General features: G+C 43.5%; 1 protein-coding gene across 6 annotated transcripts; it reads right to left on the reverse strand.

The window, feature by feature from the left end:
* Positions 1 to 3,777: 3,777 nt before the first annotated feature.
* LOC308280478 (uncharacterized protein) lies at positions 3,778 to 24,006 on the reverse strand. Of its 6 annotated transcripts, none has more exons than XR_013961739.1 (14): positions 23,767 to 24,006; positions 20,545 to 22,528; positions 16,972 to 17,033; positions 16,158 to 16,196; positions 15,931 to 16,028; positions 15,172 to 15,218; positions 14,603 to 14,631; positions 14,154 to 14,353; positions 13,064 to 13,713; positions 10,042 to 11,604; positions 9,100 to 9,948; positions 6,568 to 9,004; positions 5,521 to 5,640; positions 3,778 to 4,075 (listed from the first exon to the last, which is right to left on the reverse strand). XR_013961739.1 is itself a non-coding variant. In XM_080720755.1 (11 exons), the coding sequence occupies exons 2-11, from the start codon at positions 22,432 to 22,434 to the stop codon at positions 7,316 to 7,318; spliced, it is 7,209 nt and encodes a 2,402-aa protein (XP_080576881.1). In that variant the 5' UTR covers positions 22,435 to 22,528; positions 23,767 to 24,006; the 3' UTR covers positions 6,282 to 7,315. The 6 variants fall into 6 exon arrangements, 2 of the variants coding, with proteins under 2 accessions (XP_080576881.1, XP_080576882.1); XR_013961740.1 differs by having other exon boundaries at positions 10,012 to 11,604; XR_013961741.1 differs by having other exon boundaries at positions 9,100 to 11,604.
* Between the last annotated feature and the right edge of the window lie 1,818 nt (positions 24,007 to 25,824).

The following is a 25,824-nucleotide window of genomic DNA, read 5'->3' on the forward strand; positions in this document are numbered from 1 at the left end:
AAGTATTTGGTGCCACTCATTTCAGTAGTTCCTCTCCACATCAACTGCTTACATTACTGTCTGTTGTATAGTGATGTCAATGGCATTATCAAGACAGAAAACAAATACTGAGTTGCAATAGGCTATAAGCCCTTATATCCTTAATAAACTTGTTTAGGGTCAAATGTACATAAAGAATTGTACTATTACTACTACCTGAAGTCAATGAATGTAGTTAGTAATCTCAAGAACAGATTCTCTGAAAAAGAACAAAACAGAGAGGGTGCTGTTTTTCCATTTAATTTGATGATGGCTAGCCAGATTGGTTCTAATGTAACAGATTAGAATATTCAAAATCAGTAAACCTCTTTCGATTTATTCCCTATGTTGTGACTGATGTAACATGAGTTAATGCAGTGAGGTAAAGTCATCCCCAAAAGTACATGATTGAAATTTACATTTATAATCTTTTATTAGAGTCCAGTGACACAGTGGTGTAAAGACAAAAATACAGCTATTAAACTTAAAGGGGAAGACCACCCACTTTCAATATTGAACGGTGTCATTAATATACCTTAGGAGTTGTGTGGAAATAGAAAAAAGTCGTCCCCCCCCCCCCCCCCCCCCCTTCTGTGTTGCCTAGATGGAGGATTGATTTTGGTGTTTGTATTGTAAAGTAGGCCTACAACTTGATGTCATCACACATTGTACTTTACAATAAAAACCCCAAAATCAATCCTCCAGTTCTAGGCAACACATCCACACAACTCCTCTAAGGTATATTAATGACATAATTCAATATTGAAAATGGGTGGTCTTCCCCTTTAAGGGAAACAGCAGAGAAAATGATGCAGGTTACAGAAAGGATCTTGGTAGATACTGTGTAGTGTGTACTATAACAGTCAAATCCTTGCCGCAGCTGGCCCAGGTTCAAATCCGACCCAATACCCTCTCCCTCCTTCCCGTCTCTATACTGACACTGTTGAATACAGCAGAAAATGTCCAAAACATATATAATAAACAAAAAGCACTTCATGATTACTTGGCCTCTAAGTTCTGTGATTTATGCTCAGTTTCACATTATAGAAAATAAATAAAAAACATTTACATCTGGGTTTAAAATCCCACACTAAAAGGAGCCCATTTGAAGCTGTATTAAATATACTAGACCTTACCCGTTCAAAGATATGTGTTCCAAAATATGTGTGGGTTGTGGGGAAAGTTACTGTAACTGGTGCGTGCGTGAGAATATGTGGGAGCATCATAATGTAATAGCTCAGTTGCTTAACGCTGGTTTTTGACATTACCGAAACGAAGCGGATAAAAGCGCAGAACTTTTTTTTAGGCTTCTTTAGGACCTAACGATGGATTTTATAAGGGTAAACATCATGGATTTTTGATGTTTACCCATATAATATCCATATCAAGTTGGGCTCCCATAGACTTTCTATACAGGAGGAAAATACCCAGAAAGGAAATCTGCTTTAAGTAGGATGTGAGGGGTCTTACTAGGGGTTTGTCATGATTCTGAATCCATTGCAAGCATTTGTTTTGCACAAAAATCTTTCCTTGGGCGAGAAATGGCCCCCAAAAAACTGTGAAAAATGATGACTCATCACTAAACCATCATTTTGTGGGGCCATTTCTCGCCCAAGGAAAGATTTTTGTGCAAAACAAATGCTTGCAATGGATTCAGAATCATGACAAACCCCTAGTTAGACCCCTCACATCCTACTTAAAGCAGATTCTCTTTCTGGGTATTTTCCTCCTGTATAGAAAGTCTATGGGAGCCCAACTTTATATGGATATTATATGGGTAAACATCAAAAATCCAACATGTTTATTTACCCTTATAAAATCCATCGTTAGGTCCTAAAGAAGCCTAAAAAAAGTTCTGCGCTTTTATCCGCTCCGTAACGGTAATTCACTAAGCCATTGCACTATAAGGAGCAGCCAGACAACGCCACCGGTGGAATTACACCACCGGAAATAGTTATTATCTAAATTAAACACCTTAAGTTCAAGGTAGCACACAAGTTCGTTCTCACAAGAAGGCAGGCAGAAACATGTTTTACAAAAGTACAAAATAGGCTTTTATTAACAGCTCTAGGTCATCGTCATATGATTATCATTTCATTTAACAATAAAAACTGGAATGCAGTCTATAGAGATCAGTGTCATCAATGGTGAGTCAACAATGAAACTACTAAGCATCTACTGTAGGGGGGCCGGTGCTGGGGGAGGGGAAGAGGGACAGGGCAACCCACCCACAGCAGTGGCACTTCAATGAACAAAACAAACCAAACACAAAATAATAGCAACACATCAAAAGGGAATTACCACTACCATGGGTGGCCGTCACCTGTCCCAAACGATGAGCCCCAGCACCTGGCCTGCAATAGAAATAACAGCGTTGAGACTCAATACAATATATCACAAATAAAACAAATAACCAAATTAATAAATAGTTATGTCCGTATAGCACGAGGCCATCGGGTGTGCGGTCATTTCAACCACACCAGGGTTTCAACAGAAGCTTGATGAACGGGAGGACTCAGAGTTGGGTATGTAAGACCTTGTTCTCAATGGATGGTAACTCTACGGACAGCAAAGCAGCAGCTGCCACCGGCCCACTTTAGCTCGGGCGGCACACACACACACCATGTCACGTCCGCAGCAGCAGGCGCCGGGTAGGGTCTAATAAACTGACGTGTGGTGATCATCACCACGCACAACTCCAGACAAGAGTGTTTGTAGCATCTTGCTTCACAGAGCAAGACACAAGTGTAGCTGAAGCCAGAAGGCCAGCGCGAGCTGGGGGACCACCTTGGTGCTGTGCACACTGCACAAGCACATGCAATGCCCCTGCAGCGCCCCTGCAGCTTGTAGAGGCAGACAGCTAACTGGCAGCTGACAGCCATACTGGTTAAGTACTGCTCTCAATCAGTAGACCAACCAGGGGGAGGAGCATGGGTGGTGGGGAACGCCCATACTGCTACACTAGCTCTGGTCCATCGCGTCTCCTCCCGGAGACGCTCTGACAGACCCGTCGGGAAATGGCTAGACTCGAGATTGTCGGCCCCTCCGAGCGCTCAACATCAGTCAAAATAAACAAAACTATTTCACTACTCACCAAACCAAAGGTAGTTTTGCGTTGTTGAAACTCTATTCTCCGCAGTGGTGAACCCCTCAGCACCCCACCCACTCTGCAAAATACACTATTTTTGGCATGAAATAAAGTGCATCCAACTCGACCGCCGCTTATTTCCGGTATGTATCTGCGGTGGGCGCTAGGTGGCTTGAGGGGTTACACCCCGCCATTCCGAAACACCGCTATTCCGAACGTTGACTTCTAACCCTAACCCTACCCCTAACCCTAACCCTAACCCTAACCCTAACCCTTACCCTAACCCTAACCCTAACTAACCCTAACCCTACCCCTAACCCTACCCCTAACCCTAACCCTAACCCTAAACCTGCTTCGGAATAGCGGTGTTTCGGAATGGCGGACTGTTGCCGGCTCGAGGTGGGTGCGTTTTATTTCATGACAAAAATAATGTATTTTACAGAGTAGGTGGGGTTCTGAGAGGTTCACCACCGCGGAGAATAGAGTTTCAACAACGCAAAACTACCTTTGGTTTGGTGAGTAGTGAAATAGTTTTGTTTATTTTGACTGATGTTGAGCACTCGGAGGGGCCGACAATCTCGAGTCTAGCCATTTCCCGACGGGTCTGTCAGAGCGTCTCCGGGAGGATACGCGATGGACCAGAGCTACTGCTACACATGCATTACCCTTGCAATAATAAAGCCACCCACTTTCAATATTGAACGGTGTCATTAAGATACCTTAGAGGAGTTGTGTATTATATATGTTTTCAACATATGGAGTGCCAACTTCACAGAGGTTATCCGTCTGTCTATGTCCATGGACAAAATAAATCAAGAATGAATAGACAGATTTTTATGAAACTTGGTCGAAATTGGTCATATCTCAGGAACGGGGAGACGTTGAACAGGGAGGTGCAGGCAGGTTGTGGGACTTTGCCGTGTCAGCTATTGGTGACCCTCACTATCGTTGTTTAGAGCCAGCAATTTCCTGTAAAACAACATTATTTGTGTTATTATACTGTATATTTAATCATTAAGACACCTAAGGGCGATAAGCGACCTCACCCGGCGAGGTGGTGTCGCAGCAACCACACTGGTTAAACTGACACAATATGTCCATAATAATATTATCCAGGTTGCTTTTACATATTATGTAAAAGCAACCTGGATTTTTTTTTTTTTTACTTTGTCTGATTTTTAACAAGATTTCATTCATGCATTCATGTTGCATCACATTATAAATTACACCATGTACTAGGGATGTATCGAAAGGAAAAGTCTTGGCCGAAACTGAATAACGAATAGCAGAGAGGGTGATTTTTATTATATATAAAAATATTTTTTGTACCATTGCTGTCATGGCTGTGCCTCTGTTGTAGAGCTACATGATTATGTCAAAACTAAAAATCAAGTTAAAAAAAAAAAGGATCCATATTGAGATCAGCTATTTAAAACATATTTATTTATTGGGTAGAATTATTTATTTACTATTGTGTAGTAAATTTGTAATAAGACAATGTCTCAAAATATTAACATGCCATAGTTTAAAGAAAATATCTATGTAAAACTTTAAAGAAATAAAGAAAAAATAAAGAAACTATTCTAGCAATGTTTGTGACACTGTAGTATGATAAAAACACCATAGTGGGAGAAATATGTGAAAAAGGTGTTCACTTCCGGCAGAAAGCGTGAAAATTTGCACCTAGGGGTATTTTTGTGCGCTGAATTAAAAAATTGACGGTCCCAAGCACTTTTCTCAAATTCACTTTTCTCTCATTCACTTACCATAGGGTTAGGGTTAGGAAAAAAAGACCCCCCAAAAATCTTCTTTAAGTAGCATGTGAGGGGTCTATCTAGGGGGTTTTCATGATTCTGAATCCATTCCAAGCATTTGTTTTGCACAAAAAACATTCCTTGGGGAAGAAATGGACCCCACAAACTATGGTTTAGTGATGAGTCATCACTTTTCAAAGTTTTGTTGTGTCCATTTCTCGGAAAGGAATGTTTTCCGTGCAAAACAAATGCTTGCAATGGATTCAGAATCCCGAAAAACACCTAGTTTGACCCCTCACATGCTACTTGAAGAAGATTTTTTGGGGGGTCTTTTTTCCCTAGTATGGTAAGTGAATGAGAGCCACCAGATCCCATGGGAAAAGTGCTTGGGACCGTCAATTTTTGAATTCAGCGCACAAAAATACCCCTAGGTGCAAATTTTCACGCTTTCTGCCGGAAGTGAACACATTAGCCTTTTTTTGTTACATATTTCTCCCACTACCACTGAAATGTGGAGAAACAAGGTTTCTGCCCAACAACAGTGATATATTGTTGAACCATAACTTGAGGAGATATATATAATCCAAGCACAATGTGAATAATACTTTGGTGGCATCTCTGCTTCCGCAGTAGCCTTGGCAGAAGAGAGAAGAACCTCACCTGAACCCTCTGCCTGTGTGACAAACTTCTGCAGTGTGTCTCTGGCATCAACCTCACGGACAAACGTCACCCGACACAGGTCACACAGGTAACCCGTGGCACAGCGGATGTACTCAGTTCCTGTATCGACAAAAACATTCAAGACGATCAGTGGAAGGACTTTAAAACAGTCCCTTCAAAGATTATGTTAACCCATTCAGAACGGGTACACAATTCGTGTTTCATTATTTTATGCTTTAACTATTGAAAAATAGCAGATATACAAGCTCACAGCGCGGCACCGAGTGCCGCGCTGCGAGCTTGTAGATCTGCTATTTTTGAAAAATCGTGAAAATTAGAATTTTGACCCGATTCTATAAGTGTCTTTTGAATCCTTCTAAGGTTTTTTGAAAAACCTATGTTTCTATGTCAGCAATCTGGCAAGCAATCGTCAAAGAAAAGGTCCTTTTCACTTAACTGGAGCTCAGTTAGTCTGTTCTTGAGATACTATGACAGTGGTTCTCAAACCTTTTCATGTGAAGGACCCCCAAAATGATATGAATTTGGCCACGGACCCCCATCTCAAAATATTTAGTTCCAGGGACCACCCAGAGGCAAAATCTGAGATGCAGAATGTTCGCTTTGAAAATACATATATTCAAAGATTTTCACACATTTTCACGACTTTTTCAAAAATAGCAGATCTACAAGCTCGCAGCGCGGCACTCGGTGCCGCGCGGTGAGCTTGTAGATCTGCTATTTTTCAATAGTTAAAGCAGTCAATAATCCTAGGCCTAAATGGGTTAATCATTTTCTTCATGTCACAAATATATCAGGGTATGATGCCATACCCTGAAGTATAAAAAGCTACACAAATACTACTTTATCATCTTTGTTAAAGAATAAGGATATGGGCTTGTGATTATAATAAAAACAAACTATAAAAAGTATATTTCCTAGTTGTAGTAGTGGGTAATCCTGACAGTTTATTGATGGGCTGTCAGGGCATCAGACACAGTGGAAAAGGAAATTCATTTCAGAATCTGTATTAAATGGCCTTGTTCTTACCAACTGAATCAGACAGCTGATCTGGATCAGCACCGTCGTCTACAGAATCTGGCGTTTCTTCTACGGGCCCCGCATCTTTCTCCTGCTGTTGCATCACTTTTCTTGTCCAAGTCCATTTCATTCTTTAGCGCTTGTTCAGTTTCTGTCTCTGGAACTGTTGCAGGTTTGTCCTCATCTCTCATCTTCAGTGGTGGAGTCGTAGCATCTCCATGTCCCTGTTCAACCTCCATCTTTATCACTTTGCCCTCTGGTGTCCCTGTTCTAGCCTCTGTCGTTACCGAATCACTCTCTGGTGTCAATTCAATTCAATTCAAAGGAGCTTTATTGGCATGAGAAAACATACGTTTACATTGCCAAAGCAAGTATCACAAATACAATAAAAAAACAGTTGAAAATGGGGAACATATATACAGTTGGAGGGGGTACAGCATTGTGTAAACAGAGCTATGTCGCATTGTGACATTTTATATATATACAGGGTACAAATAGCAGCATTATTCTTTCTCAAAATGCATTTAAAGGTATCAGCTCTGTTTCATACTGTATATGTGCAGTAGGTGTCTAGCCTCTGTTTTTCCCTCCTCACCCTCTGGTGTCTCTATGCTAGCTTTCGTCTTTCCCTCCTCACCCTCTGGTGTCTCTATGCTAGCTTTCGTCTTTCCCTCCTCACCCTCTGGTGTCTCTATGTTAGCTTTCGTCTTTCCCTCCTCACCCTCTGGTGTCTCTATGGCCAGGGGCCTTTCCTGAACTAATCCAACACCAGTTCCGAAAAGGCTGGAACTTGCAGGCCGAGGGCCGCTGCTCCTGGGCACAGAGTGCGGAACTCCTGGAATTTAAAGCGGGACAACGCATCAGCGATGCCGTTTTCCTTTGCAGGAATAAAAACTGCCTGCATAATGAAGTTACCTTGGAGACATAGCCAGGTAAGGCGTCTCACAAATGTATTGATAATCGCAATAGAAGAACGGCCCTCGTTAATTACCTGCACCGTTGCCTCATTATCACACAGGACAGAGATCCTTTTGCGGGCCCACTTGCCTCCCCACAATGATGCTGCCGCTACAATCGGGTAAATCTCGTACAGAGCAGTAGATTTACAGACAGGAGGCAAGTCGTGCATTTCTTTTGGCCAAGCGCTGGCAAACCATTCCCCATTGCAATAACCCCCGAAACCTACGGACGGGGCTGCGTCCGTAAAAAATTGCATGGACTCTGATGACTCGGGCTCTGCATCGTAAAAGAAAGAAATACCGTTCCACTGATCAAGAAATAGCGCCCAAAATCTAAGGTCAGAGCGGCTACCCTCGTCTAGATCTATCATCGCCGTATTGTCCTTTTTTGACGTTGACAGGTCAATTAGCCGGGAAACGAAAGAGCGGCCCTGGGGAATAATGCGCATGGCGATGTTTAAATGGCCTAAAAGGGATAATAAGTCCCTTTTTGTTACTGCTCTGGTTTCTAAAAAGGACTTCACTAGTTTTCTGATGCGCACTAATCTTTCTATAGGCAATGCCGCTTGCATGAGCACACTGTCGAGCATAATGCCCAAAAATTCGATGCGAGTCGACGGCCCAACCGTTTTTTCCTCAGACAGGGGAACCCCGAGAGAGTTAAAAACATGACGCACGATGGAGATACACCTAGCGGGTGGCGAAAACGCGTAGTCAATGGTAAGAAAATCGTCTAGCAGATGCAGTACAAAGGGAAGTTTATACTTGTTGTACAGGACCCAGCATAGTGCCTCTGACAGCGTGTCAAAAATCCGCGGGCTGCTGCGGCAATCGGAAGTCAGTTTAACGGCAAAATAATATTTGGAGCGCCAGCAAATGCCGAAAAGGTGCCACTGTGAGGGATGGAGTGGCATCACTTTGAACGCGTCAGCGATGTCTGCTTTAGCCAACCAAGCCCCTGGCCCGGCCATTTTTATCATCTGAATGGCGTTGTCTACCGATGCGTAAAAAAGTGAAAAAGGCGCTAGTGGAATCAAGCTATTAATGCTAGGGATAGAGCTGTTGTGAGGTGCGGACAAGTCAAAGATAAGGCGCCTTTTTTTAGAATACTTTCTAGTCGCTACCCCAATAGGACTGACTCTGAATAGACTGAAGGGAGATCTGGCGAACGGACCTATTAAGTGACCTTTCTTTACTTCCTTCCCTAGGAGATCATCTACTACTTTGGGCTCCGACAGAGCGGATTTAAGGTTCGGACACACATACAATGTTTTTGGTAGCCAACATAGCCCCGCTAAAAACCCCTGCATGAGTCCCGTAATCAAATATTTAACCCAGCATCTATTTGGGTGGTCTGAAAGAGCAGCAGAAAGAGCCGGGACATCAACAGGTGTTGCAGGGTGATCCTCTTTTATTTTTTCCCACTCTTGGGCATTGGGCATGCCCTCCTGGGACAGACAGACCGGGGGTGGTTGTCCGCGCACCAACTGCAAATATGCATATATTTACAATGTGGAAAGGTACAGCCATTTTGGTTAAACTGAATGCAAATGGGGACTTTACGATTAGGATCATACGGCACCTGTGTCGTATTGGCTGGAGCCTGAGGCCCGTATCCCCTCGGCTGCTGCTGACTGGGTGGGGGGGTGGACTTGATCGGCGGCTCTTGAATATGCATATATTTACAATGTGGAAAGGTACAGCCATTTTGGTTAAACTGTTTGCAAATGGGGACTTTACGATCAGGATCATACGGCACCTGTCTCGTATTGGCTGGAGCCTGAGGCCCGTATCCCCTCGGCTGCTGCTGACTGGGTGGGGGGGTGGACTTGATCGGCGGCTCTTGGGCTAGAGCTTTGGGGCATAGGTCGGTTCTGTGGCTGAAGGAGCCGCACACAGAGCAGGACAGCGGGGGATGAGCAGAAAAATGGCGACTAATCAGGCTGAGATCCTGGACAGACCAGTCGATCCTCTGGTTAAAGCGCTGAATATGCATAGCAGATTTGGAGGAGAAACTTTTGTGGTACTCGTAAAAGAGACCGCCCCCGTATGTGTACTCCATGTCGGCAATTATGGATAGATATGCATCTAGCTCAACTCTGCGCTCTGGGTAAATTTCGCACATGGTGTCTCTGTAGACACCAAAGGCTACAATAAACTCTGCTAGGGTCAGGGATTTAGAAAGCCTAGGGTCGCTATCTTTAAGAATTACAGAGAAATCCCCGCAGTCCACAAAACGCTCAGCTGAGGACTCTGCTGCACAGAGGAGGATCTTCACTAGATTCACGTCTTGACCCGTTAGAATCTGGCTGCGCAGCGCATCCGGAATGGCGGCGGATGGGGACAGGAACGTCCCCAGCTTCCTCCTCCTCGTAGCATCTCCGTGTCCCTCCTCACCCTCGGGTGTCTCTGTGCTAGCCTCTGTCGTTATCTCCTCAGCCTCTGGTGTCTCTGTGATAGACTTGGTCCTTATCTCCTCAGCCTCTGGTGTTACCTCCTCAGCCTCTGGTGGCTCTGTCGTTACCTCCTCAGCCTCTGGTGTCTCCGTCGTTACCTCCTCACCCTTTGGTGTCTCGGTGATAGCCTTGGTTTTCATATCCTCAGACTCTGGTGTCTCTGTGATAGCCTTGGTCTTTGTCCCCTCAGCTTCTGGTGTATCTGTCGTTATCTCCTCACCCTCTGGTGTCTCTGTGCTAGTCTCTGTCTTCATCTCCTCAGACTCTGGTGTCTCTGTGATAACCTTGGTCTTTATCCCTTCAGCTTCTGGTGTCTCTGTCGTTATCGCCTCAGCCGCTGGTGTCTCTTTGCTATCATTAGTCTTCTTCGTTGTAGTTTTTCTAGCTGCCGTCTTCCTTACTGGGGCCCTCCTCCTCCTCCGGCCTCGTTTCCTGGTGACACGCACCGGGCATGGTGGCTCGTTGTCTTCAGATGAGTTGTCAGCCTGGTCGTGTGTCGAGTCTACAGCTTCAATAGCAGGCATCAGAGTCGAAACCTCTGTTTTAGGTGTAGTTTCAGCCACTGATTCAACTGTAGTTTCAGCTACTGTGTCAGTTGCGGTTTCAGCTGTAGATTGTGCTACAGGTTCAGATGTATGTTCAGACGCTGTTTCAGGTGTATGTTTAGCCTCAGCTATAATTTTAGATGTAGTTAGTTGGTGAACTACAACTACAGGTCCTTTTTTAGCTACACCTTTAGCTGTAGTTTTAGCTACACATTTTTTAGCTGTAATGTCAGGTGTAGGTTCAGCTGTACTTCCAGCCACTGTTTCAGCTACAGTTTCGGGCTTGCTGGACACAATGTCTGCAGCTGAATCACCCTTCTCTAAGTCTACTTTATTGTCCTTCTCTGGTGACTGTTCAGTTTCTGGCTCTGGAGCTGTGGAAGATTTGTCCTCGTCCCTTTTACTCAACGTAAGATCTCCATGTTCCTGTTCCTGTTCAACGTCCATCTTTATCTCCTCACACTCTGGTGTCTCTGTGCTAGCCGTGGTCTCTTCAGACTCTAGCGTCCCAGTGCCAGTCTCCGTCTTTCTCTCCTTAGACTCTGGTGTCTCTGTGCCAACCTTGGTCTTTATCTCTTCGGACTCTGGTGTCTCTGTGCTGGTCTCTGTCTTTCTCTCCTTAGACTCTGTTATCTCTGCGCTGGTCTTCTTATTTCTGGTTGAAGTTTTTCTAGCTGGTACTTTCCTCAGTGTGATACTCTTTGTCCTCTGGCTTTGTCTCCTGGTGACACGCACCGGGCTTGGCTGCTCGTTGCCCAAGTATTCAGAAGTGTCTGAACTGTCAATAGCAGCTGTCAGGATGGAAACCTCTGTTTTAGGTTTTGTTTCAGCTGTATTTTTGCCCGCGGAAGGAGCTTTCTTTCCTTTTTTTTCTGTCTTCTTCTCTTCTGTACCGTCTGTTGGTTCCCCGTCTTCATCTAAACTATGCTTTCCTCTACGACTTCTTGTTGTCATCTTCTCACCTTCCTGGCTTCTGTCAGCAGTTTCATCCTTTGGTATGTACACTGTAGACTGTCTGTCCGCTGCACCTGTCTGCTGCACCTCGTCCAGTGGTATACAATTGTCCAAACTGAATGGAGTGCATTCCTGTCAAAAACACGCAAGCACATACACACAATATTACCAACACTATTTTGTAGCAGTATGTGTCCAGTCAGTGTCCATCCATATAAGTACAGTATCTGTATAAACAGTGTTATGCAGTATCTATATCAATACAGAATTTGTACAGTGTCTTCTGTATATTACATTAATAAAATATTATACAGAATCGCAGCATCTTTGAGGTTTATAGTGGATATTAGCTCTATTCACGGCCCGCCCACTCAGCAAATTTCTCAGCTTTCCCCGGGTGCTGATGTCAATTTAGAAGGGGAAACTATAACAGAAATAGCTGGACTTAAAGCCAACAAATCATTATTTCGAACGGTAAAGTCAATTATAATGCTTTGTGCCTTTTTCTATCTTGTGTTCTTGATCATGCTAGCCGTATTTTATACTTTACTATTCGGAAATTGCATTAAATTAGCGATATCTGTGTTAACTCTATAGGCTATAGTAGGATTTTCCCCTTCAAAACGTGACTTCAGCACCCGGGGGATGCTGAGTGGGCGGGCCGTGAATAGGGCTAATTAGCACGGCAGTGCTACTATCACATCACCTTGCACAAGCATATCAATTACCAGGATGAAGCACAACCTTTTATGCAACATCATTGCCACATAATGTCGTTTTTTTTAATGAATGGCTCTGCAGGAGGATAGCAGCCATGTTTGTGTGTGCACGCGTGTGATGGCCCGCAGCTTATTGTTTCGGGTTACTTGAGATCTGAGCCTACAAAGTACACCAACATCAAAGTCACGATGCGATGATAAATGCAGACAATTGCATACATTTCGGCGTACGCCAAAAAATCTATCTGCACCATGAGGACCACTATGTCATGGATGTGTCAATAAAGACATCACTGCTGTGCACATTAAAGGGGAAGACCACCCATTTTCAATATTGAGCTATGTCATTAATATACATTAAAGGAGTTGTGTGGAAATAGAAAAAAAGTTCCCCCCCTTCTGTGTTGCCTAGAACTGGAGGATTGATTTTGGGGTTTGTATTGTAAAGTATAATGTGTGATGTCATCACGTTGTACTTTACAATACAAACCCCAAAATCAATCCTCCAGTTCTAGGCAACACAGAAGGGGGGGGAACTTCTTTTTGTATTTCCACACAACTACTCTAAGGTATATTAATGACACAGTTCAATATTGAAAATGGGTGGTCTTCCCCTTTAAGTCTGAGATCCACATGATCAGATTTCAGGCCTCCGCAACCCAAAGAAAATCCCCATTGTTTACCATTGCTATAGGCAAATTAACAGCAGCAGGATTGGTCCACAACGTATCATGAAGGGTTATGGTTACTGGCATGGGTCCGAAAGCCTCTTGGCCAATCACAATGCGCGGCTGTAGCTGTTGCATAAAGTACAGTATATCTATACAATATCAATACATAGTATGTTTAGTGAAGTAATATCTGTTCTCTACCTCCTCCTCTTGTTTTCCCTGCTTCTCTCCGTCCTTCTCAATTTGTGGCACTCCTGGTTCCTCCTCTGTCTTCTTTTCTCCCTTCGGCAACTCTGAAACGCCTGGTTTTTCCTCTGTCTTTCCTCCCTTCTCCTTCACTGGAGCTACTGGTTTCTCCTCTGTCTTCTTTTCTCCCTTCTCCAACTCTGGAGCTCCTGGCTTCTCCTCCGTCTTTCCTCCCTTCTCCTTCTCTGGAGTTCCGACTTTGTCCTCCGTCTTGTCTTCCTTCATCTCTGGTTCCTCTTCTGTTTTGTCTCCCTTCTTCTCTGGAGCACCTAGTTTCTTTATCTTCTCCATCTCCGGAGCTTGTGGTTTCTCCCCTGTCTTTTTTCCCTTCTCCCCCTCCTTCTCTGGACTTCCTAGTTTGTCCTCCGCTACCTTCTCCTCTGGAGCTCCCGGCATCTCTTCCGTCCTTACTTCCTTCTTCTCTGGAGGTCCTTCTCCCTTCTCCGTCTCTTCTCCCTTCTCCTTCTCATGAGCTCCTGGTTTCTGCTCCTTCTGTGTCTTCGTCTCCTTTGCTTCTTTTGATATCTTGCGAACCTTTTTCGTTGTAGAGGTTGGTTTGCTCTCTTTGTCCTGCTGCGAGGTGGAAAGAGCCACCTTCTTGATCTCTGTATGAGAAAAGAAAGTAAGAGAAGAACATGTTCTACTGTGTCTACAGGTACGAGAAGGTACAAGGTGGTCTTTATCCTTACATCTTGTGTACACATACATGAGAGTAAAATGCAGTTTAATATACTGTACCAGTGAAAGATTGCATAGAAAATTACTTTTGTTTTATTGAAAAGGTTACACAGTATGCCCATAAGACGACAACAGTTTTGACCATTGTCGTAGCACTTGAGGTGCTTGAAGGTGCTACTTTCCGAATGGATCATCTGTCTAATGTTCAATGCAGTGTGTGTGTGTGTGTGTGTGTGTGTGTGTGTGTGTGTGTGTGTGTGTGTGTGTGTGTGTGTGTGTGTGTGTGTGTGAGAGAGAGAGAGTGTGTGTGTGTGTGTGTGTGTGTGTGTGTGTGTGTGTGTGTGTGTGAGTGCGTGTCATTTCTTACTTGGCTTTTCTTTGTCAGGAGAGGAGTATCTCCCCTCTCTCTCGTCTCTCTTCACCTTCTTGTGCGATGAGGAAGATGAGGAATTGAAGCTTCTCTTCCTGTCCTCTGACCGATTCACAGCAGTCTTCTTGTGCGATGAGGAAGACGAGGAATTGAAGCTTCTCTTCTTGTCCTCTGACCGATTCACAGCAGTAAACTTCCTAAACACACGCATGAATGTACAGTACACACACACACACACACACACACACGCACAATGTGTAGAGTTGGAAGTGTCAATAGACTGTCATTTCAGTGTTGTGTTGATGAGTTGTGTTGTCTTGTGATGAGGCTTATTGTGTTGTTTTCTTGTGTTTAGGCGTGTTGTGTTGAGCTGTGTATATTGAGGTATATATTGGTGTTATGTTGTGGTTAACATTAACAGTGTGTTCTTGTTTATGTCCACATACCGCTTAGCAGCTATATCACCAGACGACACCTACAACACACACACACACACACACACACACACACACACACACACACACACACACACACACACACACACACACACACACACACAGTACATTCTTTAAGTTCTCTGTTCCTGTTACCATATTTTATTTAAGTTGCATGGATTCCTTGTGTAAATATTTTGCTGATATGTACAAGTTTCCAAAGTTTTCTAAACTTAGCAAATTAAATTAAATATAGTAAATTAAAAAAGGTTTAATAATTTGATTTAGTAATAGTAATAGTGATCAGAAAAAGTGTTAGTGATAGTACTAACAGTAGTAATGGGCATAGTGATGGCAAGTTAAATCCCCAATCGATCTACAAGCAAGCTTGTAGCTCACAAGCTTGTACATTGCCAATTTTGACACTGTTGTATGACAAACTATAAATTAGGCTTAAGTGGTTAAGTGCCAGACTGGCTACACTTGGGGCTTAAAGAGGCAGCAGTAGTGAAAGTTACACTATCACTATTTGTCTAATGATTGTTGTCTTAAGTGTTGACCAGTAGAGAAAAAGACACTACCTTTCTCTCCCTCTCCTCTGATTTTCTTTCATCATCTCTGCTTGGACCTACAGAAAAACACAATTAATATGCAAGCTTGTGTGTTTGGACTAGAGGTCTTCACAGGTCCAAAATGATGGACCCAATCCCTAATGGGCCCAGTAAGCGCCAATGGCCGGGTTTCCCAAAGCGATTTTAGCCCATCGTAGCTCACGCATGGTCGTAGAGACCAATCCCCGACCGTCACATTCCTGTGTTTATAGTACATGGGTTCGGGCAGAGCGACTTAATTAGCCCCCTACAACTACACCAACATTCAGATTTCACAAAGTGCTTAATAAAATCTCACTCCTGTCTAAATACGGTACGGCATTCTATAATTACTCGTATCCTCTGTGTTCTTTAATAAGAAGCCTTTTTATCCGATGGCTTTCTGTTTTCCCATGTTTTTCCCCATGCGCACCAACCCCATCGAGATAAACAGACAGCGATCGGATAGACAGCGAGATAATTGCCTCCTCTGGGGGGCTTTTTCACCTTTTCAATGCCTAAATTACATTTAACCCCTTTGCCATAGATTATGTGATTTGTTTGTAAGGACCCAATCATTTTAGAAAGAAATGCACATATAACAGTTAAATCTGTCTTTATTGTGCATCTTCACTCCGCGCTCTGGTGCGACTCGCTGGTTGTGCAGCCCAACACTACACTACCCTCCTTATGTTTTCAACATTTCTTTTATATTGTGTTCAAAGACTGAAGTAGTTAACAGGGACTCACGAGCGGTGGGCGAACATGATGGTGAAATCCAGGACAGCCTCTGTTTAACTTCCCGCATCACCCTCGCTTTAATGTCCTTCTCCCTCCTGTCAATGTGCCTAGAGACAGACAGACAGACAGACAGACACACACACACACACCATTATCAGCTATTACAGCCCACAATAATAGTATTATGACAATAATACAGAAATAGAAAAGATAGAAAAACACAAAAAAGGACTTACCCTCTTGCAGATTCAACACGACAGTCCCAGTCTGGGTACCTAACCACACACACAAAGATTCAGCAACAATCACAATCATCATATTAGTCTAGTAAATCTAGGGAAAAAATACACTCAGGTTGGACAACATTTTATTATTTAGTTTTTCAACTGATTCTGTTAGGAAATTAGGTCTACTAGCCAGGATAAAAAATCTACCACAATCTGCTCACTGCAAATACCCACAGTGGCCAAATCAAGTTGGGCTCCCATCGACTTTCTATACAGGAGGAAAATACCCAGAAAAAAAGTGATGAGTCATCAAAAAACTCATCTTTTGTTGGCGTTTTCTGGGGCCAATGACTGTTTTTGTGCAAAACAAATGCTTGCAATGGATTCAGCATCACGACAAACCCCTAGTTAGACCCCTCACATCCTACTTAAAGCAGATCTTTTTTCTGGGTATTTTCCTCCTATATAGAAAGTCGATGGGAGCCCAACTTGATTTGGCCACTGTGGGTATTTGCAGTGAGCAGATTGTGGTAGATTTTTTTATCCTGGCTAGTAGACCTAATTTCCTAACAGAATCAGTTGAAAAACTAAATAACATTTTGTCCAACCTCTGCCTTAATTTTACCGGACTATATAGAAGAAGTACTGCACAAGGATCAGATCCTTACCTAGATCAACAACATTTAAATATGCTGTATTCCGAGCACAAGAATCAGAAGGTTTCTTATTCCTCTGATCCTAGAATAACAGAGCCTAGTAGTAATAAAGGTAAAGTTATATGACCTAGAAGAACCAGACCAAATAGAGAAGTTGATCAACTCACATCTTTAGGAGTTCAAGTTGTGCATCTGAATGTCTGGGCTCTGTGATGTGTTTGAACCAGGTCTGGAGGACGGAAAACCAATATTGATCAATGTGACATACAAACAGATGATCGACAGTGGCTTGTTTACATTATTTATTCTGTGACGATTTCAAACATTTGATTTCATTGCGACCGTCAGGTCGCAGTTTAGTATGAAAACCTCCACCGGCCGTCCGTCCGTCCCTGAGTCCGTCCCTGAGTCACACGTGTGACGTGACACGTGTGACGTCAGAGTCCACAGCTGATATCACTCTGAGCCACAGAGTCCACAGCTGATGATGTGGCGTGATGTCATACAATACACAAACAAGCCCTATATAAAGGGACAATTCTCACCAGGGAAGAGAGCATTCCTCGACTCAGACCTTATCGCCAGGATCAACTAAGCTTATAGCTTATCATCACATCCAAGATGTGATAAGATACTCAGCTAGTGGGGAATGCTCTCTTCCCTGCTGAGAATTGCCCCTTTATATAGGGCTTGTTTGTGTATTGTATGACATCACGCCACATCATCAGCTGTGGACTCTGTGATGTCATCGTATCTCCATATATGGCCATCTCCGTATATGGAGATATAAGTCGTCCATGCCCAAGTATGGGCTGGTGAGGTCAGACTTTGTGTGAGGCGTAGGTTATCTCCATATATGGAGATTCAACATTCCAGGTGTAACTATGGCTGCCCGTATGACGTGAGAGGTGGAGGCTGTGATATAAGACCGGCATTATCTACCGACAGATTAGTAACAAGATGTCAAAATCGTTGAAGGTTGAATCTCCAGATATGGAGATAACCAACACATCCCTCCATATATGGAGATAACCGATGCAGTGGTGTCCGGTAAGAACTTAACCGAGATGCCTTGAATCGTCACACTCCATATATAGTGTTATCCACATTTCGTGTAGCCGCCCTGTACAGGAAGTGATGTCACAACTCGCTGACATCACCGTCAGGTCCACAGCGTGACCGTCAGGTCGCTTATCTCCCGATTCGGGAGTCTTACTGGTTAACAAACTGTATGTGATCTGTAACAGTCACAGGAAGGGGTACTTGGGGTTTTAAACGGTTAACAGTACAGGATCAATCCCTGTAATTCCCAGTTAAAATCCTTCAAATCTGTTGTGTCAAAGTGACCTGTAGAAATTAGAAAATAGCAATACATAAAATTCCCTTGAGTACTTGTTCAATAAATCACTGTGGATAAGACAACATAAGCAAACATAAGCACACATTTCCCAGTCTCTCTTGACAGTCCTGTCTCTCTCTGGCTACAGGCCACACTGCTTCTCAGTATAAACACAAACCGACATACAAACCTGGGACTGGTGGCAAGGACTTCCAAGTGTCTCATATTTAAAGTTATACCATGTAACTTTTTTTATAAAACAAATCTTAAAATTGTCCTGTTAAATCGCTAAAGTTTTAGAACACACACTCTGTTATTTTCAGCTTCTAAAGCCTTCTCTTTATATGTTTTCTGTGATCCTCGCCGGGGTCCGGTTTTCGTGGAAAAATTACGTCATCATACACTACCGGCCAATCACAGCGAGGGTTATACACTGCCGGCCAATCACAGCGCATCTTGCTGACTTCTCAGGAAGTAGCTTGCCTCAACAAAACAACAGCATATACTCCGGTGAAGGAGTCCGTTTCTCCAGAATGCCTGAACGCACAGGAACCAGGGACCCATCTAAAGATAGATCTCGGTGAGGTGGAGGCAGACGCGGGGGTGTGAGGCCCGGTCCGCGGCGAAGAACGGACGAAAGACGCGGACGCAACCGCGGTTTGCTATAGAGCTACTGACCACTAGTTGAGCAACTTACACAGTATAGCTTTAATGTTGAATAGGTCTCATATTATCACAATTCAAAAGTCTACTGTAGCTCCATGTTTTATTGTGTTTATTAACTGGAATCCGATTTGAGAATAGTAGTAGATGAAAGAGACAGATGATTTTGTTGAAATATTTTTCTTTTACACTAAAATACATACATTAAAAAAAAGAAAAGAAAAGGGAAAATAATATTTCCATATAGTCAGGTGGAAATTCTGGAAAAAGGCCTTCTATAAGCAGGTTAGAGGCATTTGGGGGTAAAAGTGGGTAACCAGGCCATTTTACATAATTCAGGGATGCAAAATCTGAAAAACCTGGTTACCAATCAAAATTTTGAGTTTTTGACCTTCTAATTTGCATAACAAAGTGGCTACTGAATTGTACATTTTGAACCATTTATTCAAGCAATATTTCTCTTTCAAAAAACTTTTCATTATTTTATCATATAATCAGGGTTTTGCGAACACCCAGGACAGTTTTTGAGTTGCTTGATTCAGTTTATATTTAGATATTTGATATTCATTGTATCAGACACGCCCCCTTCCTATAAAGACCCATTGTAACTTCAAACTCCATTTTAACCATGATAGATTTAATGAAAACACCCATCCTTTTTTCTGGTGACTCCTGACGCCCTCCTAATACGTGAGCAGGTCGTGTTCTTTCGATAACTCCTTTCATTTCTTTTTAATCATTTATTCTTTGTATTTATTTATTTTGCATTTTCCCAAATAATTATTAAAAAGAAACTAGAAAAGTTATCAAAAAACACTGCCTGTTCGTGCATTAAGAGGGCGTCAGGAGTCACCAGAAAAAAAGGATGGGTGTTTTCATTGAATCTATCATGGTTAAAATGTTTTCGTATTTAAGTGAAATATCTCTTTTAAATCAAACTAAAACATTTTAACCATGATAGATTCAATGAAAACACCCATTCTTTTTTCTGGTGACTCCTGATGCCCTTCTAATACACGAACAGGTAGTGTTCTTTCGATAACCTTTTTAGTTTATTTTCTATAATTATTTGGGAAAATGAAAGAAATGAAATACAATTAAGAACTTATTAAAGATAAATGAAAAATGTTATTGACAAAACATAACCTGCTCACGTATTAGGAGCATATCAGGAGTCACCAGAAAAAAGGACGGGTGTTCTCATTAAATCTATCATGGTTAAAATGGAGTTTGAAGTTACAATGGGTTTGTATAGGAAGGGGGCGTGTCTGATAAAATGAATATCAAATATCTAAATCTAAACTGAATCAAACAACTCAAAAGCTGTCCTGGGTGTTCCCAAAAGCTTGATTAGACGATAAAATTACTAAACGTTTTTTGAAAGTGAAATATCCCTTGAAGAAATAGTTTAAAATTGACAATTCTGCAACTATTTTGTTATGCAAATTAGGTCAAAAACTCAAAATTTTGCTTGGTAACCATTTTTTTCAGATTCAGCACCCTTGAATTGTGTAAAATAGACTGGTTACCAACTTTTACCCCAAAATGCCTCTAACAGTCACATTTTTCAGAAATACCACCAGACTAATATGTCAATATATATTTTTTTCCTTCACATTATTCATACCATATTGGATAACTTTGATACTGTATATTCAATATACAGCCAAGCTAAATAAGAACTACGACAAATGGACGAACCAGAAGCGGTTGCCATGGTGATGGAGGTTTTACTTACAGATTCCTTGCTGACGATATCATGACACAGGGCACATGTGTATGGAAAATGTTTAGGTGCTTCTCCGTTGAAATCTCTAGCTGCACGCTTAGAGGGCGTCTGGATGTCTTTCTTCAGTTGGCTCGATGAACCGGCAGGCGGGGCTTGCTTCTGATTGGTCGATGACCCGGCAGCAGGCGGGGCGGTGCTACTAGAGGACGTGGTGTAGGAGGGTGGGGGAAATGGCGGGTAACTGGACCCATACGGCGGCATACCCATCCAGCCATACGGTGTCCAGCCGAACGGTGGAACAGGGCCTGTGGGTACTGGGGGCAGAGTGGGCATGAACGGTGGAACAGGGCCTGTGGGTACTGGGGGCAGAGTGGGCATGAACGGTGGAATAGGGCCTGTGGGTACTGTGGGCAGAGTGGGCATGAGGGGTGGTGGGGTAGGGCTAGGGAGCAGGTTTTTTTTGCCTGCGACAGGGGGACTAGGCACCAGTGGACGTGATGAAGTTGATGAATGTTTAGCTGATGATGTTCTTGTGGGTGGCTGGGACGAGGGGGGAGGGGCCGTGGAAAATAACGGAACAGGCTGGGGCCAGGAACCACTGGGGCCAGGAAATGAGCTGGAGCTGGCCTGGTTTGAAGAGCACCTGCTAGGGGGAGAATGTATTCTTTTTTGCGGAGGAGGAGAGCGCCTGCGTGGAGGCGACCTCCGACCTCTTTTTGGGCTGTAGTCGCGTCTCGGGGACGAACTGGAATCACGTTCATGCTTACGTTCATCGTGGTCTCTTGATGATGCTGTTGTGGATGGCTGGGACGGGGGGAGCGGATACGGGGTAAATAGCGGCGGGGGTTGAACCCCCTGCTTACGTTCATCGTGGTCTCTTGATGATGTTGTTGTGGGTGGCTGGGACGGGGGGAGCGGATACGGGGTAAATAGCAGCGGGGGTTGAACCCCCTGCTTACGTTCATCGTGGTCTCTTGATGATGTTGTTGTGGATGGCTGGGACGGGGGGAGCGGATACGGGGTAAATAGCGGCGGGGGTTGAATCCCCTGCTTACGTTCATCGTGGTCTCTTGATGATGCTGTTGTGGATGGCTGGGACGGGGGGAGCGGATACGGGGTAAATAGCGGCAGGGGTTGAACCCCCTGCTTACGTTCATCGTGGTCTCTTGATGATGTTGTTGTGGATGGCTGGGACGGGGGGAGCGGATACGGGGTAAATAGCGGCGGGGGTTGAACCCCCTGCGGCAGCCAGGGGCCACTGGAGGGACTGGAGCTGGTTTGGTATGAATCTTGTATGAAGAATCCCGAGCTGCTTGGGGGAGAATCTCGTGGAGAATCTCGAGGAGATTGCCTGCGGGGAGGCGAACGCTGACTTCTTCTGTAGGGGCTCGGGCCCCTTCGCTCCAACAAACCGGAATCACTTCTAGATGACGAGCGCTTGCGCCGAGACGAGTGCTTACGATCATCGCCATCTCTTCTCGGCGATGAATGTCTGCATCTGGGCGAACCCGAGCGCCTTCTTCTGGGGGACGAATCCCTTCTCGAGGGCGAATCCCTTCTCGAGGGCGACCCCCTTCTCGAGGGTGACCCCCTTCTCGAGGGCGACCCCCTCCTCGAGGGCGACCCCCTTCTCGGGGGTGACCCTCTTCTCGGGGGTGACCCCCCTCTGGTGTGTGAGGTTTTTGTCTGCTGTGATTCATTACTGGCCTGTTGTGTGACTGACTCACCAAGTGCTCCACGATGAACGTTCTTAATGTGCATTAAGAGGTGAGGGAGAGTCTCTGCGGTGATGAGTTCTTCAGGCATATCAGCCAGCAGAGCCAGGTCTTTCATGTCCAGACCACAGCCATTTAGGATGCTCATTGCCGCCGACAGCTTATTTGGGGGGTAGGACGCCATGCTTGCCAACCCTGATGTCCAGACTCCAGAGAGAAGGTATCTGAGTAATAGTATGCTGTACACCAGGTCTGACGGTGCAGAGACGATCTTGTCGCTGGAGGCAAAGCATCAAGAGAATTAATAAGGCTACATTATACAGTTGGCAGTTTATTTGTATCTGATGAAATTAAAGAAAACTGTAGCGTAGGTATTTTATTCTTTAACTCAGTCAAGTGTAACGTCACAAATCGTGAAATGCTACAGGATTGTTCCATACTGACATTGTAACAGCTGTGGCAGTAGGTGTAAGTAAGTGTAACGCAACTGCAGTACAAATAATGCAAGTGCACTGTAAGTGTTTTGTGGGGATAGTGCCTTCACCAAGTGTTGTGTGCACACAAACCAGTCAAGACTAGAGTATATCTCTCTTTCTGTCTATATATATATATATATATATATATATATATATATATATATATATATATATATATATATATACTTGCCACAAAAAGTTCGGAAATCTAACTTTGGTCGATTATATCTCCCCTTTAATAAACCCAAATGGTATTGTGTTTTATATCATTTTTATTGTTGATTTGTCACCTTTACAACGAAGTACAATGGCTTGCAATATACTGTTTTGCTGGCATTTACTCTCGTTTTGGGCTTCACATTAATAAAGTGTAAAAATTGCCAATATGTGTTGTTTTTTCTTTTCCTTATTACTGTGAGAGAGTGCAATCATTCAATGCCCCAAGTAACAAAGGTGAAGACCAAAAGAACAGTATTGCAGGCCTGCCAGGCCATTTTGACAATTTTTGGAGGAGCGCTACCCACACATTTGGCTGTATTTCTCATTCCACGAATGCCAGATCCTCATTGTAAAGGTGACGAATCAACGATAACAATGATATCAAACACAATACCATTTGGCACAATTAAAGGGGGGATATAATGGACCGAATGTTGGCAAATGTTGGGTCAGCGCAACCCTCACGTTTGGCTGTGTAGCTCATGCCTCGAATGCCCGATGCTTACACGCTGTACCTCGTTGTAAAGGTGACAAATCAACAATGAAAATGATATAAAACACAATACCATTTGGGTTTATTAAAGGGGAGATATAATCGACCAAAGTTAGATTTCCGAACTTTTTGTGGCAAGTTTACACACACACACACACACACACACACACACACACACACACAACATTAATAAGAGGTAGCTAATTTAAGTTAGCTATAGATAATGATTATTGATAATGTAACGTAAACATTGCACAACATTAGGGAATGCCATTAAGACATTTCATTTCGTAAATATTAAACATTTAGGTTGTTGTGTTTACTTTACCTGTTGGCTGTTTGGACCTTTGGACAGCTAACGTTAGCTCCCAGCTACCTGGCGCTCAGCTGACGTTTTAGCTGGATTTCATTTCCCACTTGAAAAATATAATATATAATACAAATATTAGAGAATTTCCTCATTGGCTTATTGTTTTCCGTGAACATAAACCTACAGTATGTGTGCTTTTCTGCTTTATGACCGAAAACGTCCGATAGAGCCACACTCAACACGAAGCACTGATGTCTTGCACGAATCCAAGGCGGAAGGACAGTTTGTTACCACCGGAAATTACTAGGAATCTCACTTCCGGTCTCGCGAGGTTTGCTATATCTGCGGTTGCCATGTCTCCAAAACACACGCTCGCTCGCTCGCTCGCTCTCTCTCTCTCTCTCTCTCACACATTCCCAAGGACCAAATTGCAAGTAGCCAGACAGTCACTAGGTTTTAAGTTAATTTTGTGTTGATCTGTACCTTACATCAATGGTTGAAGTAACTATTTTAGCATGTAAATGATAAACCTCTGCTTGCACCAAAAGGCCCTTTGACCTGACAAAGGGAACCTTCTTCACAATACATTTGGCCTGTCGACGCCCCACTGAGTTCACACCAGTAGGCTTCTGAAGAGAGTGGGCAATAGCTACTCCCCGCAGGTGGCCTCCTACACAAAGACAAGAACCTGACACCTCATCCCAGGTGTCTTCAGTATGTAAATAGGCCCGTGAAAACACAGACATGCAGTCTCTGGCCTGATTTGTTGATAACCATAGAGTCCATCTGAGAGATGATATCTGGACCCACTTGTGTCAATATCTAGTTATGGTTTGCACTGGCTACCTCTCTCTCTCTCTCTCTCTCTCTCTCTCTCTCTCTCTCTCTCTCTCTCGCTCTCTCTCACACACACACACTCACACACACACACACACACACACACACACACACACACACACACACACACACACACTAGCCTTGGTGACATTGGCGCTAAAGAAGTGTGAACTGTGAAATTGACAGTGGCAATGATGATTTGGATTAGATTGGGGTGACCACAGAGAAAAATAGGCTATGGTCTCTTTATTATGTTTTTGTTATAGTTTTTAAGTATTACCCCATTTAGACCTGGAAAGCATATATAAAGCCAACATTTGTAACTCAAATCTTTCTCAGCCTCTCATGGACCCTGGAACAAAATATTTTGAGATGGGGGGGGGGGGGTCTGCGGTCTAATATATAATATAGCCTAATTCTAGGGCCTAGGGGTCCTTACCTTGACACGAAAAAGTGTCATCAAAGTAATGAATTAAAGTAATTTCATGCGATTGTAGTGATGCGCGGAAGCGGGGATTGAACCCGGGACTCCCACTCGCCAGTCCAACGCACAACCAGTCGTGCTAATAGGGCTGAGCCCGATTAGCAGGGCTGTTGTCGCTGGTTCATGGCTAACTGTGGGGGCTATCAAGCACATAAGGAGGAGCGCACACCTAAGTGAGTGAGGTGCTGACCACGCAGATAATAATGAATGAGAGGAAAGAGGCCGCACACTCTTCAGCCACGATGCAAATAATTTATTAACCAACGTTTCGACTGTTACCAGTCTTCATCAGGGTTTAACAGAATGACAGTACAAACATCACTTTTATAGGGGGCTGGGAACAAAGGTGGAGTCATCTCAGGGAGGTGTCCTCAATCTCCCCATCAACATGGGAGGGGTGGGTAATTGCTAATCACTGGCAAGTGAAGTAACTGAAAACCTGCTGTGTGCCCAAGTGACTTATACATCTGTTCATTTCATTATTCATTTGTGAATATTAAAAGACAACGACAATATATATATATATGGAAAAACATTTCTAGAACACTCTGAGAAATGTATAAATATAAATACATACACAATAGAAAAGAGTAAGGATACAACAGTAAATGACACAGTATCAAAAAACTCTCCAGTGGGAGGGGGCAATCAACAGAACTCATTTTGTGAAGAACTCATGACTGGGAGACTACACTAGATAAAGGGACATCAACCTGTTTCATCTGTCTGTTTGACTCGTATTGGTCTGTGGAAAA

This window comes from Nannobrachium achirus (assembly GCF_963921795.1).
Source record: "Nannobrachium achirus genome assembly, chromosome: 24".
NCBI classification, from domain to species: Eukaryota; Metazoa; Chordata; class Actinopteri; order Myctophiformes; family Myctophidae; genus Nannobrachium; species Nannobrachium achirus.

Coding starts and splice junctions, on each gene's coding strand:
- LOC308280478 (XM_080720755.1), bottom strand. CDS start 22,434: ATGGCGTCCTACCCCCCAAATAAGCTGTCGGCGGCAATGAGCATCCTA. Junction 14,632..15,171: donor CAGAGGAGAGGGAGAGAAAG/GTAGTGTCTTTT, acceptor TGTGTGTTGTAG/GTGTCGTCTGGTGATATAGC. Junction 14,354..14,602: donor GGTGATATAGCTGCTAAGCG/GTATGTGGACAT, acceptor GCGTGTGTTTAG/GAAGTTTACTGCTGTGAATC.